General features: G+C 40.7%; 1 protein-coding gene across 1 annotated transcript; it reads left to right on the top strand.

The window, feature by feature from the left end:
• The first annotated feature begins 650 nt into the window (after positions 1–650).
• On the top strand, positions 651–17,975 carry LOC136412940 (ankyrin repeat and BTB/POZ domain-containing protein 2). Its single transcript, XM_066396208.1, has 17 exons — positions 651–1,263; positions 1,332–1,521; positions 1,638–1,799; positions 1,844–2,005; positions 2,058–2,249; positions 2,299–2,525; positions 4,659–4,866; positions 4,917–5,301; positions 5,782–6,029; positions 6,087–6,329; positions 7,020–7,178; positions 7,524–7,742; positions 7,792–8,035; positions 8,084–8,257; positions 8,305–8,444; positions 10,162–10,461; positions 17,467–17,975. The coding sequence occupies exons 1-17, from the start codon at positions 653–655 to the stop codon at positions 17,851–17,853; spliced, it is 4,251 nt and encodes a 1,416-aa protein (XP_066252305.1). The 5' UTR covers positions 651–652; the 3' UTR covers positions 17,854–17,975.
• The last annotated feature ends 211 nt before the right edge of the window (positions 17,976–18,186 follow it).

Genomic DNA, 18,186 nt, shown 5'->3' with positions numbered 1-18,186 from the left:
ATGCAGCCCGCTCGGTCACCCCTGCGTTCCCACCCCCCGGTCCACTTTCCAAGAATCTGAGCCAACCTCCCAAGAAGAGGTGTTTAAGGAGACCTTGAAACCTATTAAAGTAATTCACAATAATTTATCTATGAACACATTCACTGCATCCTTTATGGCAACCTAACTGTTCCTAATGACTTAATGTGCCTTTATAGCAATATGCAACAGTTACGGCTCTAAAGTTCGTGCCGTTTAAATATTGGTATATTCCGCAATAATCGAAGCTATAATAGAGGTAATAACAATATAAAAGTGAAAATAGTAGAAAAAGGCAAGGCCTTAGAAAAGAAATTGATAACAATCATGGGAAATGGCTCAATTTTGCTATAATTTAGTACATTTAACAGTTGTTGCAGTAACGCTTCCGCAACGTCCCCTCCAAGAAAACCGACAAAACACACCACTCGAATACGAAATTCCTGCATTGCAAGGTCGCAAAACTTCCCTCTTCAAATTCCCATCCGAGCTAAAACCTTTGAGGAACTCAAACGGCCTTAAGTGCACAACGCGAAAACTCCCCAATTATTGTTAAAACAACGTATTGTTAGTAATAACCGTCGAATGCTCTTGAAGCTTTACTCATTCATTAACAAACATTTGAAGTTCAAACATGATGTTGTTGTGCAGGGAAAACTGCATCTGCTCTCTTTGCAGGCAGCTGAAAAGTATCAGTGAGACTAAACTGCCCACTGATCATTGTTTTAAAGAAGACAATTTCAGTTTCGGAAATAGTGTTAGTGACAAACCAGTGACAAACGGCAAGAAATTTACGTTCTTTGGAATGGAAGTGGACCTCGAGGAGCACGCGTTCGAGAAGTTTTCCACCCTCGGTAAAGGCATACGAAAGAACTCGCGAGATTCGAAAACCAAGCAAGACACATCGGTCAACGTGAAACACAAATCTGTGATATATATCAACAAAGAGCATAAAGCTGATGATGCGGCTGATGATGCCAAAGACATGATTATGACGACCGAGAAAATTGATGATGACTTTATGCTGGAGTTCTTGGAGCAGTGCAAAGTTTTGAATGTTAAATATAAAAACACGTATGGACGTGCCTGTCAGCTGATAGACGAGATCTCAATGTGCAACTTTGAGCTTTACGCCAATGATGATGATGATGATGATGATGATGATGATAATGATGATGATGACAACGATGATTTTCCATTGGGAATGGAGGCAGATAAAATTTGTCATTATTTATACCACTCTAGGTAGCTTGTCAACGTCCCCACTGACCTTCATTTTTACATCGGTTTTTGAGATATTTAACTCGTTGCAGGTTATCGAGCAATTCTCGCGCTACCGACCATGCGGGCTTTCAGCACCACGCCATGGACAACGAAAGCAATAAAAACTCCCTCAAACGGGGGGACACGAGGGTGCACACTCCTGCCAACATCAGCAATGCGGTTATTAAGCCTGCAGCCTTTGCCATCACTAACTCCGAACAAACCCACAATGAAAGAATGGTGAGCATACTATCAACCTCATTATCATTATCAACCTCACCATCATTATCTACCTCACCCCCATTACCAACCTCATCATTATTATCAACCTCGAGGTAATTTAACTGAATATTCAGGTCTCCCCTAAGAGGAAAGTTGAACCTCTGCAGCACCTCTACGTAGCGAACAATGTGAAAACCTCAACATTTAGCGAACAAATCGAAAAAAGCAATCTTTCTAGCACCAAAAACAACTTAAATAACAGCGCTGAGTACTGTTCTCAGTCCTCAGTGAACATGGTAAGTTTTACACGCGCAAAAGTTTCCTTGATGAGCGTTTCTAGGTCCCCGAGCGCGACACCGGGCCTCAGAAATCATCCCCTATGGGGTTTGGCAACTTGAGGATCGCTCAGAATCAGTTCAGGACAGACTTTCACAGGGACGACCAGAGGATGGTGGCAGGGAGGAAGCACCATCACATCAGCGTGCAAGAGCTGAGGATGCAGGTTGCTTTTCCGCATAAACGCCATGGAAATGGTTCTGAGTGTTCAATTCCAGCAATGCAACAATAGTTCCTCAGATGAAAACCGGTCATCTGGGCACGCAAGCATGTCCGACACTGGACACAGCTCCCCAAGAGACGGTGTTCAAGTCGACCGTTTGAATGCCGGAGTTATGATCCAGAAACCGCTGAGGAACAAAATGGCGGCTCAGCACCATCGGGCAAGGCACCGGGCCACCCCCGCCAGGGTAAGTTTTAAGTCGGTTAGTTGGCGCAAGTTTAGTGATTTTTTTATAGCTGCATGTGCCATGGTCTGGATCTGGAGGCCTGGAAGACATAAAACAGGCTCTTCAGCAGCTGACCTTGAGGTCGCACACCTCAACGAGCACTTATTCGAGCGCTAGCGCTGGATCTGAGAGCTCAGAACCGGCGATTAGGAGGCTTATGAGGCACTCGTCCTTGGAGACCATTAATACCAATATAACGAGCGCTGACGAGTTCGTGTGGGTGGATTCGCATAACAGGTAAACTAGTGCCATAACAGGCGAAGAATTGATTTAAAATCGGGACATTTCATTAAGAAATGGATCTTGTTTCGACCCACCCTGTATATTTCAACGTACCAGTAAAAATTGCCGTTTTTAAAACTCTATCTGTGTGTATGAAATCTGAAATTCGCCGATTAACTCTATATACAGGGTTGTTCATTAGTGCGCCAAAGCGCAATATCTCAGCAAATACGAGTTTTAGAAGGAAATATTTCTTATCAAAGTTTTTGGTCATTAAGAAGGCGTATTTTAAAATTATTTTCAAATTTACAGGGCCCGTCAAAAAAGTGTGGTAGTACTAAATTTTGTTTTTTTAAATGGAACCCTCCAATTTTTTTTGCCATTTTCGGATTTATCAAATTTTAAGGTCAGTTTATGTAAAGGGTCTTACGTCTAAAATTTACCGTTTCCAAGTTATTCAGGCAAATTTTAATAGCTGTAAGACCTCGCGGAAATCGGTGCTGTCCCCTCATCGCTGCCAATTTTGGAATCGTTTTTATGGGGTTCCAAGAGGACCTAATAAGCTACATTTTAACGTGTTTTAATTGGAAAAAAGTTTTCCATAACCCCCGAAACAGTTCTCCGAAGTTGCATGATTTCAAACCTCAATAACGTGCTCATTTCAAGTGGAATGCCCCAATTTTCTCGACAGCATCGTGCTTGGAATCCAAAAATGCGCAAATTTACGGGAAATTACTTTATTTCGATGCAAATGGGCCGTTCACAACAAATTCTCAAATTGTCCTCAATTTCGCTGAGAACACAGTTGCAAGCTTGCTAGAAAAGACCTATTTACTTATTAATTAAAAAAATAATATTAACGAAAAATACATTAGAATTAACGTGCGATCTGAAAATAAAATAATAATACGGTCATCGATAGTCACGGAAAATTTCAAAATGACTCTGGACGTCACCGAGCATCTCGCAACATTTGCATGTAGTGACGTTACCGGCGCAACTTTTAGAGGCCAGAAAGATGCAATTTTCGGGAACAGAAACGGCTGTGTTTAGGGATAAGGTAATGTTGACAAAAGTTGTAGATTTTTTTGACATTGTGGCAAAATTGGGACACTCCATTTGAAATAAGTAAGTTATTGAGGTTTAAAGTTGTGCAACTTTATTTCGGGGGTTATAGAATTGTTTTGAATTGAAACACGTCATAACGTAGCTTATTAGGTCCTCTTGGAGTCCGGTAATTCCCGATTCCGACATTCGCAGTGGTGAGGATGCAGCACCGATCTCCTTGAGATCTTGCAGCTATTAAAATTTTCCCGAATAACTCAGAAACGGTAAATTTTCGACGTAAGACCCTTTACATAAACTGACCTTAAAATTTGACGATAAATTCAAAAATGGCAAAAAAATTGGGGGGTTCCATTTAAAAAAACAAAATTTAGTACTACCACACTTTTTTGACGGACCCCGTACATTTGAAAATAATTTTAAAATACGCACCTTTGAATGACCAAAAACTTTAATAAGAAATATTTCCTTTTAAAACTCATATTTGCTGAGATATCGCACTTTGACGCACTAATGAGCAATATTTTATAGTTTTCATCAAAGGGAATGAATGAAAATAATTTGTGAACGCATTATAGATTAATGCTAAAACAGGCAACCCTACATACACGTTCAATATTGCACCTGGGAAATTATATATATATATTGCGTTCAGGTTATTTTTAAGTACCATAACGTGCAATTCACCTTTTAGATTTTGCAAAAATAGTAGATTGCTGACTTCAGTTTGAGGAAAAGCTGATAAACAGAAGTGAAATTGTAAATAATTCTGATTAGCACAAGACATCTCCTTCGGTTACTTTCTTTAGCAGTTTTCAGTCGCAATAGGAATTTACACGTATTTATATTTCAAAAAATCGAACATACATACTGAATAATGTTACTTTCGCCGTGTTTCCATATGGTAATGCGATCCAGGGTAGAATATATCCTCGAGATCAAACCAGTATAAGCCATCATCATGCAAACTCCCCATCGCAGACACAGCACGTATCGCCGAACCGAAGTTTTTCTGTAGTTTATAACAAAATTTCCTATTCCGAAGACTCTGCCCATCACACTGACCTAATTTTTGTCCATAAGATTGGTCGAACTTCAGCATTTGCCCTGGACCAACCACTGCATTCTGAGGGTGCTACAGTCGGGAAGATGCAAAGAGCACATGTCGAGGGTGAGTGTGGAAACCATCCCAAGGTTGTCCTACCTGCTTCAGCGCGCTTTGGTGCGAGTGGGAAGAGAAACTCAGAGACTTTCCTCGACCTTAGGAATTTGTACAAAGCACGACATCACGGTATGAGCAAAAGTCTCGGACTAAATTAAGCGGTAATGCCTGGTTTCTAGGTATCATTTAGAATAGTCCTTTGCCCTCCTTTGGCAGACTCCTGCATCAAAGCCTGCTTGAGGGCCGCAGCCATGCTGGCGGTATCGGGGGACTGCACCTTGAAGCAGAGCAAGTCATCCAGAGCAGGGCTTCAGATGCAAGTGGGCAGGTTTCATCGCTGGATGAGCGATGTCAACTTAGGCAAGTTCATACACGAATATGCTGCAGTGTACCTTTGCGCAGCCATTGAAAACCTGCTGGAGGAAATTTTGCTGCAATGTTTGCCTAGTGATTCTGAAGTGAACCTGACCGCCACCCTCCTGGAGCACGCCATTGCTAACAACGGGGATCTGTGGGGGCTGCTCCAGCCCTACGCGCATCTCAACGCTGGGAGGATCGCCTCAGGCAAGTAGCAATGGAAATTGCGACCAGTTTGACTAACACTTATGCGAACTTAATTAAATCGCGCTCTTCGAAGTTCTCCATTTGGAGTCTGAAAAGTCGCATTATAGTAGAGACTTGTCGCATGACGGACAAAAGCACACGTGTAATTTAGTTGCCATGGAACGAGTCTGCATAATCTAAATTTAATATTTAATTCCGGCCTTTTGTATGAAAATTCAGACTATAATGAGCTAGGGCTTTCTGTCGCGCACTTGACAGATTTCCAACAATTTGGAAACTGTTTAACACTCGAAAAGGTTCACTCTGGATGGCATCGAACTAGTCGGATTTGATTGTTTCATGGATCTCGTCCTCTCTCACAAAGACCGATCCCGAATTAAATTTTGGGGCTTACATAATTAATTCGGACAATGATTTCGCACATGGCTTTCACATGTCTGACCACTCTAAACTCTATGAGCTATAAACTGCCTTATATAGGGGCCCTGGCTTTGCCTCGCTGGGCCTCCGTGTCCTCCATAGGCAGCTCCAGCAGGGACTCAAGCAAATGCCTCCCTGAGGCCTCTCTCATGACCACCTGCGTGGGATCTTTGCAGGAACTACAAGACTTAATTGGCCGAATGAAGCCGCGAGTTCCGTTGTGCCCGAAAGCCATCAGGACCTTGTTTTACTTCATGAGGTGCTCTCAACTGGAGCATGGAGATCAGAGCAACGGCCATGCAGTTCAAGTAGGTGATGCTTCAGGTTTATCTTAAAGAGTGATAGTGATGTGTTGTATGTGACAGGAGCTGTGTTACGAAAGAGCTTACGTGGTACTGCCCCCTCTCGTGGAGTGGCTACGGGTGGCTACCGCCCACGGAGAGCACCGCTTTGCAGCCATTTTAGACAAGGATGACGTAATGCAGGCTGCGAGATTGTTGCTGCCGGGAGTTGACTGTCCAGTTAGGTCTCTAGGGGAGGAGGCGGTGAGGGTGAGGAAGAACACAGGGGGAGATGAGGACCACATCGAGGCCAGTAAACAAATTCAGGTAAAGCTATGCCTGAGCAGCAAACAAAGAACTTTCTTGAGGATTAAAGTCGCTTGTTTAGAAAGTATGTGTGCAATTTGGGTTAATTACTTAGAAAGGAATTTTCCGTTCAAGTGAGTATGGAGATTTCAAAAGAAATTCTTGGACTTTGCTTTATCTAAGGAGAGTAATAGGGTGAAATGTGTGCCGTGTTAGGAGGGCCATTAGTAATTTATTATTTTGCCGCGAAAATAACTTCCTGCTTTGGCGTATAACGCATTAAATAGCAGATGAAGGCTTAGGCTCTGAGAATACAGTTTTTTGTTGGAATACAGTTTGGAGCCTTGGGATTTTATTTTTCGGGGATGATTAATGATCTGAAAAGAAGCTAATTATTAACAGATAATTAATGATGACAGAAATCTTCATGAGAAATAATTTTTCTATACACGGAGGGAAGAACTCAAAAACTGATAATTAATAAATTGTTGGAAAAAATATTAGAGTGATTAATCACCCTAGAAAATAAAATCATGAAGCTTCAGCTATCCTATATAGGCACACATGCGTGTGTATACAAGATGTTTCGAAACTCCATTGACGTCATGACGTCACTGACCCAGTATGACATCATCACCAATCAGCTAGTTATCAATCTACGCCCTAAAGGGCCACCATTTTGTCCAGAAACTTCTACAAAAACTTTTTTAGATGGAATTGGCATTTCGCCTCATGCTGACCGGAAGATCCGAGTTAATACAACAAGCCATCCACTTGTTACCTGTTTCAACTCGTCTGGATACGTTAAATTCCCAAGGCCACACAGCCTTGATGCTCTCCGCCATTCACAACGACGACGTCACTCTAACTGCAAGTATTTATTTGGAAAAATCCCTTAAAATAACTCCCCAGGAAATTTCCTTGTTTATTTCCCCATCGCAATTAACAATGTTATTCTTAGGAAATCGATCTAAACTTAAGAAAACCCTCCATTAAGGGCAAAACAATTTTTAAGTAGCTGCTGAAATTACAGTTTTGTTGTTCCGAAACTTTTAAGTGATGATCTCAGAGCGTGGCGGCATATTTAACTTTTTGGTTTTTAAAAGTTTGAAGGGTCCATTTCTCTTCACTATATTAATATTTACATTTTACGAGCCCTTCGATGAAGTTTAACTCGGTATTCAAGTGGCGGCACTAAACGAAACGTTTCGTTAGGCATTGCTGGATTCCGGGGCTTCTCTGGACACGGAAACACCCCCACCCTCAAGCCCCCATTTTGTGGCTGTTAACGGGGAAAACCAACATTGGACTGCCTTGACTTACGCTGCCGCCAAAGGGCATGTGAGGTGTGCCATGATTCTGCTGGAAAGGGGCGCCAGTGTGGAAGGGGGAGCTGTGGCCAGCGAGGAGAAGATAACGTTAACTCCATTACAGGTCTGTGGCTAGTAACGCGATGGAAGACAATTAAAGAAGGTGTTTATAGGTTGCTTGCGGGAGTGGGAATGTGGACATAGTTTCCCTGCTCTGTGCCCACGGGGCTCAGCCGTTTTTCTCCACTCAAATCAAAGACAATTTGAGCTACTCTGCGTCCACCCAGAGGGGCTGCTACAGCGCTATTTCTGTGGCTGCCGCCCACGGGCACCGGGTGGTGATCCAGAAGCTGCTGGCCCAGCCGCTAGCTCCGGTGAATAAGGAAGTTTTGAGTCTGGAAGAGATGTTAGCTGAAGGTACGCACGTCCTGGTTTCCTCGATTCAGGATTAAAATCCGAACTTAGGTGCCCCAAAGTCGTCAGGGGCGTCCGGCACAACCCCGCAGTTCAATAAGACCCAAATTAAAGCCCTGCAAGAAGCCATGTACCACAGCGCGGAGAACAACCACCTGGACATAACGGTGGAAATCAGGACGTTGGGGGTGCCCTGGACCTTGCACTGCTGGATGCATTCGCTGGGTAATTAAGGATTTTGCTAGAAATTCCGAGTCTTACTGAGGTTTTAGGGGCTGCGCACGAGGCCCGTCTTGACTGCGTGATTGACCAGCTGCTGCAGGATTTTCTGCAAGTGTGCCCTGATGATTATGGGACACAGTTCGTCCAGGAATGTCTGCCGTTGCTGTTCAATATATTCCGGTACAGCAAGGTGAGCAACAAAAGTCAATCTAAAACCACCAAAAGGAAGAACAACGGAAAACCCGGTAATACGCAACGAGAAAATAGTCCTTTTCATTTAGATTCGATTCGAAAGACAAACAAATGGGGTTGCCGCTGCTCTATAGAGCGGAGCAGCGATGTTACACCCAGTCTCGTTACAAATACATATGCTAAAGAATAATTTGTTAAAGGGGCCGTGTAGCATCAACAAACAAATGTAGTTTGCTGAAATGCGAGAAAACTTGGTTTTAACGGGATCCAGGAAAGCGAGGTCGAATCTGGATGAGATGGCATATTGGGATTGGAGACTCACTTTCATAAAGTTCAAAGCAGGATTTCTGCGATACGTCATTAAAATTTCCTGAAAACTTTTATTGAGGCGTGCATGACATCTCTTTGAGGTTGGCTGGAGCGTTCATATCGTTGACGAAACTTTCGACATATCCCTAAAATCACCTTCCTGCATATACTCCGAATTTTAACTACGATATCTTTCACAATAAATGGAAAAGATTTATACTGCGAGTAAAAGCACGAGAAACGTTCGGAATTTAAATACGAAATCTTCCCCCGGTTAAATCCCGAAACAGCTAAATTTCATGGGTTCTTCCCCGGATTTGCGGTCTTAACGGATGCGAATGGTGTTGCTCAACGCTCAAGCTTTGGAAAATTTTACTTGACGGTTTCTAATAAATTCAAACTTAACTTTGTAGTGTACAAATGCGTGAAATAACGTACTGCATGGCGGATCTGAATAAATAAATTCCGTAATTCATGAACATTATTTCCGGCTGATTGTATGTATGTGTGTGTGCACATGACTTGTTTGGGCTGCGTATATTTTGCAATTTCATTTTAGCTTTCACGTTTCAAACATTCATTTGAAAACTACGAAATTTTGCATGTGTTGTTTTTATACCCAAGCGAAACCCCCAAATATTTCACAAATAAATCTAATTTCAACCACCCGAAGTAAAACCTTTGTAGTCAAGTTTATGTTACCTTCGGCCTCACGTTGGCTTCTTGACGTTCCAGTGATGCTCCAGTTTCTTGATGAACTTGTGTTCAGGATGAGGATGGCTAGCATGGGGATTACGTGAACTGTAATAAACTGATTCCCCAAGTTAAACCGCGTATTAACTTGAGAGAGATGAAGGTCTCGTTCTACTTAGCCCTGAGAGAGGAACACATCTCCGAGCACCAACCGCGTTAGCGCCACAAATTTCACTTCAACCACAACGAGAGAAGACCGTTTTCAGTAACACTTACTTTCCCTCATTAAATGTCAGCTACACACCATCCACTTTAATCACTAAATGTCAGCTACAATAGTGACGTATCTTATGAGCCACTGAAACAAAAGAACGCCCGATCATCCCGATTATTATGCAGTCCGCATTACGAATATCTTGTTTGTCGCCGCGCTAACATTCGATTGAATCATCTACGAAGTGATATCGGTACAAAACATACAAAAAATGTACAAACTTGCTTTTTATAAAGGTACAGCTCATCGATCTGAGAAACGATCCCCGATAGGAAATTTTATTTTCTACATGATTTCTATTTCTCGGAACTGCTTTCACTCAAATACAACCCTTAAAAATGAGTCGCCGAAGAGAAAGGAAGTCGGCATAGCCATTTGACAAAGAATCACACATTTCTCCAGACCACAACAATTCATTGCGCCCCTGTTTAATTTCCAGAAAGAGGGAACCACATTACTCTTGGCCGACATATTCTCAACGTGTTTTGGCTGGGAGCCCATTAAGCCTATTAAAGAGTGCATTCCCACATCTACGGCAGGATCCAGAATAGACACGAAATATGTTAACAATCCGGAGCTCAGTGACGTCACTTTTCGTGTGGAAGGACGCTTGTTTTATGCACATAAAATCGTTTTAGTGACCGCCAGTCCGAGGTTAAGGGCCATGTTGAGCAGCAAACTTTGTGAGGGGGGTCTCCCTACTGTGCAGATTAACGACATTCGATATCACATCTTTCAGGTAAGAAACTCATGAATTTTTTTGACCGAAAACTGGAATTTAGGGGTGAAATTATAGAGTTCACCCAATATTCAATCCTCTGTGATATTGAACTGCAAAATAGACATTTCTTTCCACTGTGCTTTGCATACAGTGTTAGCTCCCTCTGGCGTTTTACGTTTTAATCCTTAGGTTACGAGGGACGTTCAGTAAATTATTGTTTTTCAGCCAAAACATATGCACTTCAGGCGCTGATTTTTAGGTATCTGGTAGTTTTTTTTAATAGTTTTCAAGGTTGGATTTTTGGATTTCTACCAAAAATTGGAAATTTTCTCATTTAAACTCCTCTGTAAAAATATCTTAGCTGAAAGACGTTTGTAGGAAAAGTGTGAAAGAAATCCTGATCACGAGCCTTCAATTTATTTATAATTAACTGTTAATTAACTCTCTGAACTCTCTTATCGATCTTTATGATAAGAAATTTGTTAACTCAGTCCTTTCCGTTCAAAAACCTTTTTTGACTCTGTTTAACTCAGTTTTGCGTAAAATAATACTTCGCCAAAATGTCAGAAATCTCCAAATCGGTATTTTCTCGGTTTCGATCTCTGCGATTTTTTCGCATTTATTTATTGGACAACAGCAATGATCTCTCCACAGCGATGTGGTTGTCTCCCAGAAGTGTACTTTAACTAGTTCCCGAAGTTTATAACATATTCCACGTAGTTTCTGAAAACTTGGAAACAAAGTTGCCTCTCGACAACTTCCTTAGGTTGAGAAGCACAACCACGCACCGGCGGAAGCTTCGAAAAAGCCGGCCCTTACAATTTAACGAATTTATTTTGCTCAACAGAAACCTCAAATTTTGTTCCCTCTCTCAACTACCATTCGTGTAATTTTTCGTTTTAATGTACCTGGCGAAGCCCACGAGAGGTTTAACATACGGTAATACTGCAGCGTGATTTGTTCTGTGTACGAACAAACGAACCAAAATCGCTCTATAAAGCCTTGGTATGAGATCGTTCATTTAATTTGACTCCCTCTACCTTCAGGGCTTCGTTTAAGTTCCCAAGTTTTGTCGAATATGCGTCCACATAAATCTAACTTCCAGCCGTTAATTGGCGCAACTTCCGACTCGCTTTGGAAATTGGATTTGAGGCACTTTTGAGTGTTTATTTTGGAAAATCCCTAATTTTTGCAAGGGAAAAGAGCGCGGCAGGTACGTTTATCATAACTGCCCTCATTTCAAACAATCGCAGGATTCTTTTCAGGAGGAAGAATTTTCCAGTTTGTCGTCTCTTACGTAATAAAGCGAAGACGCCTTCACGTGTTTTTTTACTAGAGTAATCCAATTGTGTTCTTGTGTTTTTAACGTTTTTCTGACGATGTTTGACAATTTGTTCTGCAGCAAGAGCGAAAGTTTGCGACGATCATTTATCTTCTTGCGAGGGCTAAGATTTTAAAACACGCTATAAGTCTCATCTTGCAAATGCTCGCTAAAATCCAATACAGCGTCATCTTCTTTTTGGCCTCAACTTTCCCCAAGTGAAAATTAAAATTACATTGAGTTTTCCATACACCAAAATGTCCCTCCAAATTTATCTAATTAGGTAAACTCGACTTTGCTATGAATAAGCTTTGCACGCAAATCGTTTATCCAATAAAATTAAGCGGGGTTAAGCAATAACTCATATATTTGCCTCACATAAATCCCCATTTCCCAGTAAGGTCAGGGGTTGTTTCGTATTTACACAGGGGAATTTCCTATGATAAATTACTGCCTCTGCTAAATTAGGTATCGTTAAGAACTTTTTTCAAAAACTCCCACTTGAAGTGGCAGAACATTACGATTTATAAGACGAGCTCTTCCACAGCTCCACAGAAATTTCCCCCTTCTTAGGCAAATTATCGTTTTTTGCATTAATTGAACCTCATTTGAGCCTTTAAGGTATCGCGATAAAACTCATGACGGAAATCTCGATTGTTGTAAAGCTAGTGTGAGGGCGAGATACCGTATTTAATTCAGGTACTTTGAAATCCATCTTTACACAAAGGATTTCATTTAAATTTCTAACTTTTCACCCTTTAAAAAGTACCGTATAGCATTTTCGCCTTAACCAGCTAATCATCTGTTTTTACGGGCAGGAATTAAGTTGATTGTTCTTTTTTCTTGAGTTTGATTAAATTTTATAACTAGATAAACGTAATTAGCAAGCTTGTCTGTAAGCTATTGTGAAGTTGGTAACTTGAGTTCCCGCAACTGCAAATGAGGGCCGGGGTTAATTAGAAACTTCGAGAAGAATATAATCAAGTTTTATATAGTATTTCCCTTTGAACTCCGAGTGAATGTGTGATTTGCGAAAAAATTTGGCAACCCCCGATTGACATGGATAGCAGCCCGAAATTCTCTAACGCCATTTAGATAACATTATGTAAATCCTTTGAGATTTTAAAATCACAATTTTAAAGTTGAACTGTAAAATTGATACTTTTTCCCACTGTGCGATGTGTATAATTAGCTCCCTCTGGTGCTTTATGATTCGTTCTGTAGATTACGAGGGACGTTCGGTAAATTTAATTTTTTAGATGAATTTCCTGGTAAAGTTCTCTACTGAAATATATTTACGCCTATAAACTCTTCAATGTTGAATTTCATCATCCCTGATTCTGCTAAAATGCCGCTCAGAACTGAATAAAACTGGATGACAAACGAAAATTAGGAGTCTTGCGGAGGTTTTACAGATTTTATTGCTAAATCGCGTGCCTGTTCTCGAAATGTTTTAAGGCCATGAAAACTCCACTCCGGGTGCATGGGTTTGTATATGTATAAAATGACTTGTAAATCCTGCGCTAAGCCCCAACAGTGACGACAGGCTCTTCTTTCATGGTATACTTTATATAAAGAAGGAAAAGTACATTTTATCGCTTACACTGCAATAGTGCTAACACGGCACGAGTACTTTCAGCTTGAAATACGGGGTGTTAATTAAGCATGTAGATAGGCTTTAACTAGTGGATTTGTGAAGGACTTTAAGATAAAAAGTTCATAGTAAAATGGGCCGCAACGGCTAATTCCTAGAGATAGCGGGAATTCAAATTAAAATTCTAATTCTAGTCAAATTTTACATACCGGAAAAGTTGATGATGGGAAAAGTCAAACATTTGCTTAGTTTTTTATTTACCGATAGAACGCATGACAATACAACGATGTGATTGAATTTAAATAGCCACAACTTTTTTATAGGTCAGTTTACTGTCTTTTTTTTTAATTGAAAATCGACTTCGTCAAAACGTCAAAAACCTGCAAGTCGGTACTTACTTGTTTTTTCATTTCTGTAAATTTCTTGCATTTATTCATTGAGCCGCAAGATTAGATGCGACCCTTCATATATCTCTTAAAAAGCGTGACTTAACTAATTTTCGAAGTTTCAAACATATTCCACGTAGTTTTCGAAAACCTGGAAATTAAAAAGGGGCAAATAAACTCACATGTCAGCCCATTCTCTTCCACTAAAGAACTTTTTTAACTCCGTTTTCGAGTTTAAACGTTAAAAGCTTCAATTGCACCGAAACGTACAGAATTTGCAAGTCAGTGCTTTTAAATTGTTTTAGTTTGAGCTGTTCTTGTCTTTTGTTAATTAATGTTAAGAAGAACTGCAAAAGAGAAATATGAGGTGTCTTAAGTTATTTTGGTGTACAATAACGAAGAATTATCTAGTCAGTAAAGTACGAAGAACACCACGTTCGTGGGCATTAAATTTGCTAATAGTTGAGTGTTAATTAACTCTCTAAACTGTCTGATCTCGCTTTTTGTTAATACATTTCCATGTTAACCCAGACCATTCGGCTCAAAAACTTTTTTTGACTTTGTTTAAACTCAGTTTTGCGTACAATTACACTTCGCCAAAATGTCAAGAATTTGCGTGTCGCTGTCTCTTCATTTTTGATGCCTAATATTCTCTTGCACTTATTCATTAAACAACAGCAATAACTTACCCATAGCGTAGAGTGTTTGTCTCCCAGAAGCGCAACTTAATTAGTTTCTGACGTTTACAATATATTACACGTAGTTTCCAAAAATCTGGACACAAAGTTCCTTCTCGACAATTTCACTAACTTGAAGAGCGCAAGGTGCACCAGGGAAACTTCGCGAACGATCTATCCCTCTAATTTAACAAATTTATGTTACTCCACAGAAACCTGAGGTTTTGCTCCTTCTCCTCGTCATCGTTCGCATAATTCTTCGTTTTATATGCTACTGACGAAGATCATGGGAGACTTAACATGTGGCGAAGCTGCAGCGCGATTTGTTCTCTATGCGAATAAATGAACCAAAATCGACCAACGGAGTCTTAACATGAGATCATCTATTTAATCTGGCTCTATTTCAGGACTCCGCTAAAGTTTGCAAGTTTCGCCGAATATGCGTCCCCATAATTCTAACTTTCAGTCGTTAATTGCTTCAGCTTCCGCTTCACTTCATGAAAATTAAATCTGAGATATTTTTGAGGAGTATTTTAAATCTCCATGTTTCCACAAGAAGGAGAACGACGAATACGTGTGCAATGCCTCTCCTTTCCAACAGCTGCAGCTTCCGTTTGACGTGAAAGAATTTTCCAGTTTCTTCGTAATATTGACGTTTTTTCATTATAGAAAATTGTTTCCTCGTGTTGAAAACGTTATCTCTGACGTTGTTCGACAATTTGCTTTGCAGCAAGAGCGAAAGTCTGCGACGATAATTTATCTTCTTACGAGGGCCAAGATTTTAAAACGCGCGATAAATCTCGTCTCGCAACTGCTGGCTAAAATACAATTTTTCCCAAGTAGAAATTAAAATTACATTGAATTTTCCACATCCTCCGAATGTTCCTCTAAGATTATCTAATTAGGTGGGCGTTCCGCTTTGCAACTTTATAGCAGGAGTAGTTCCTACAATGCCTCTTTGATAAAAAAAACGTCTATCCGATAAAACTAAGCTTGGATACCCATCCAATCGACTCATGGATTAGGAGTATATAAATCCCCATTTCCCATCAATATCAAGGATTGTTTCGTATTTGCCCAGGGGATTCTCCTATGATAAATTACTGCTTCAGCTAGATTAGGTACCGCTAAGAACTTCTTTTGAAAAACACCCACTTGATGTGGCGGAAAATAACAATTTGTCAGATGAGCTCCTGAACAGTTCTTCCACAGGATTTCCACCATATTTAGGTCTATTACCATTTTTTACACGAACCCATAGTCTGTTCAATTAGGCGGTAGTGTCTGCCTGCTGCGAAGGGAGCAAATTGCTAAAATACCTTATAGAAGTGCCAATATGCGATCGTTGTGCCGACAGGGTGAAGGAGAGAAATGGAAAATTAAGCTGATCCCTTTTTTAAAGCGGGCCCCTAAGTTTCAGATTTGTTATGCAAATCCAACCAATCTTTTACCGAAGTTGAGAATATCCGACTACGGACAGAGGGCCCTATTTGAAATTGGACCATGATTGCCTGTTAGGCCCGGGCCTCTGCGGTGTTTTACCCAGTACCTCTTCCCTATATCCCTGAACTAGCTAAGCACCCTTTTTTACGCAGAAAAATTAAGTTGATTTTAATTTTTTCTGGAGTTTGATTAAATTTTATAACTAGGTAAACCTAATTAGCAAACTTGTCTGTGGGCCATTGTGAAGTTAGTAACTTGAGGGCCTGCAACTGCGAATGGAGGCCGCGGGAGTTAATCAAAAAGTTCGAGAAGAATATAATCGAGTTTTATGCAATTTTTCGCTTTGAGCTCTGAATGAGTACCGGACTTCGGGGAAAAATGGGGAATCTCGATTGACATCCGGGGGACTTCGACTGCCGAGCGCTCTGCCAGGAGCACCGCACCGGCAGCAGAACGCTGGGGGATCCCAGCGCTCCCGTGTGTCACATCAGTGCTTTGGCATCGCATAGCGACGACATCTCTCGGAGATCACCAACGGAAAATAAGAGTTTATCTTATGCTGCCCCTCGATGGACGGTTGTGTCTAAGTGTTTTTTTTTCTTGTAATAGAACACTCTGTAGGTGACCCAACTGATCGCAGGACTGCGCCTTCTCTCCCATAGCGGTTTACTCCTGCCAAGCTCCCCGGCGCCACTTATTCAATTAAGTATTTGAGTTTTAAGATTATTTGCTTTCTATAATACATATTACGCATCTGTGGAATTCAGTTGTTCTATTTTCTATGGTCATTTTTCTAAAAGTAAATTGAATTTTGCTCTAGAAATAAATGCATTATCAGATTTTTCATACCCTTAACAATGGAATGAAATATTGAACGAGCTATAGAGAAGCGAGGCGAATGAGCAAAATCGTTGCATTACGTAAAGTAAATTTGCAGTAAAGGAAATATAATTTTTCCTGTACTTATAGAATTTTTCCAATAAAGCGGAGCTAAAAATATCCTAATAGTTTCCAACTCAACGAGATATACATAATTACACCTGGCCTTAAACTTCAAGTTGTCTTTTTGTCCTCCAATCCTTATTGCTTTCCAGGACATTATAACACCATTATGAAGTTTACATAAACTTGTACCTAAACTTTGGCCCTTTTTTCGGCGAAAATGCATAAAACTTCGAGGAACAACTGGTGCGTGCGCTTTGGCCTTGAGTTTAATAATAATATTTCTATGAGACGAAAAACAAATTGTAAACTTGATCCCTTTGCATTATTGAGTTTATCGGAGTATAATGGAGGCGAATCAATATTAGACCTCTCGATCACACGGTTGTTGCTATAGAGCCCAATTTGCAAATACAATATTTGCCCTTGGTCCCTCGAGTCTTTATCGATAACCTTTTGGGCATTAAGGAATTAAATTTTTATGTAAATATGCGGGAACCTCCGATAATTTTATTGCAACTTTTATATCGCCATCACGTTTCTCTTGGCAAATAAATAACTCTCGAACAATTTACAATTATTCGTGAAAGGGACCTCGCCTTATGGACAGAAAGATCAAAAGCGAAACATTACTGATACTTATCTTAATTACATTTCCAGATTGTGATGCAATTTCTCTACCAAGGAGGCTGCCAGACCCTGGAACCATCCTCCGAGGACGTCTTAGAGCTGATGGCAGCTGCCAATTTTTTCCAATTAGATGGCTTGCTGCGCTATTGTGAGTCGCGTTGTGCAGCCATGGTGGCTCTGGATAATGTGGTCTCCATGTATATCCATGCCAAAGTCTACAACGCCCTGCAGTTATTGGAATACTGCCAGGGTTTTCTGCTGCAGAATATGGTTGCCCTACTTACCTATGATGACAGCGTTAAAAGACTGCTTTTCGCCAAGAAATTGCCCAATCATGACGTGTTGGCAGGGCTTCTGCAGACGCTACAGAACCGGATCAAAGCCAGGAAGAATCAGGGCTTGTGCAAAAAGCCGTGAGGTTGTTGGTGCTTTTAGCAGTGCTAAGGTTTCGCCATGCAGTATTTATTCTGTTTCATTTCGTACATCATAAGCTTTTTTTGTTTGTTTTTATATACACGTATAGATAGAAGAAATATATTTTACGCTGTATTAAAGGGGTGTATTGTTTTTAAACAAATCTGGCAACATTGCTGAACCGGCTTATCACTGATTTTTATGTTGCCATCTTTGTCGCACTTGCGTGCTTATCTCTCAAGGCCGTCTAATCCTTGTGACAAAAGTTAAGCGCCCTGTTGTCATTTTCAGAATTCCATTATTTGATTTCAAGAGGTTCACGCACATATTGATGTA

Source organism: Euwallacea similis, chromosome 13 (assembly GCF_039881205.1).
Source record: "Euwallacea similis isolate ESF13 chromosome 13, ESF131.1, whole genome shotgun sequence".
NCBI classification, from domain to species: Eukaryota; Metazoa; Arthropoda; class Insecta; order Coleoptera; family Curculionidae; genus Euwallacea; species Euwallacea similis.
Note: the sequence above shows the minus strand (reverse complement) of the source record. Positions and strands in the feature narration are given on the sequence as shown.

Excerpts from the sequence above, each read along its gene's own strand:
- LOC136412940 (XM_066396208.1), top strand. The coding sequence starts at position 653 with ATGATGTTGTTGTGCAGGGAAAACTGCATCTGCTCTCTTTGCAGGCAG. Across the intron at positions 1,264-1,331 it reads CATTATTTATACCACTCTAG|GTTATCGAGCAATTCTCGCG; the intron begins GTAGCTTGTCAA and ends AACTCGTTGCAG. Across the intron at positions 10,462-17,466 it reads TTCGATATCACATCTTTCAG|ATTGTGATGCAATTTCTCTA; the intron begins GTAAGAAACTCA and ends TTACATTTCCAG.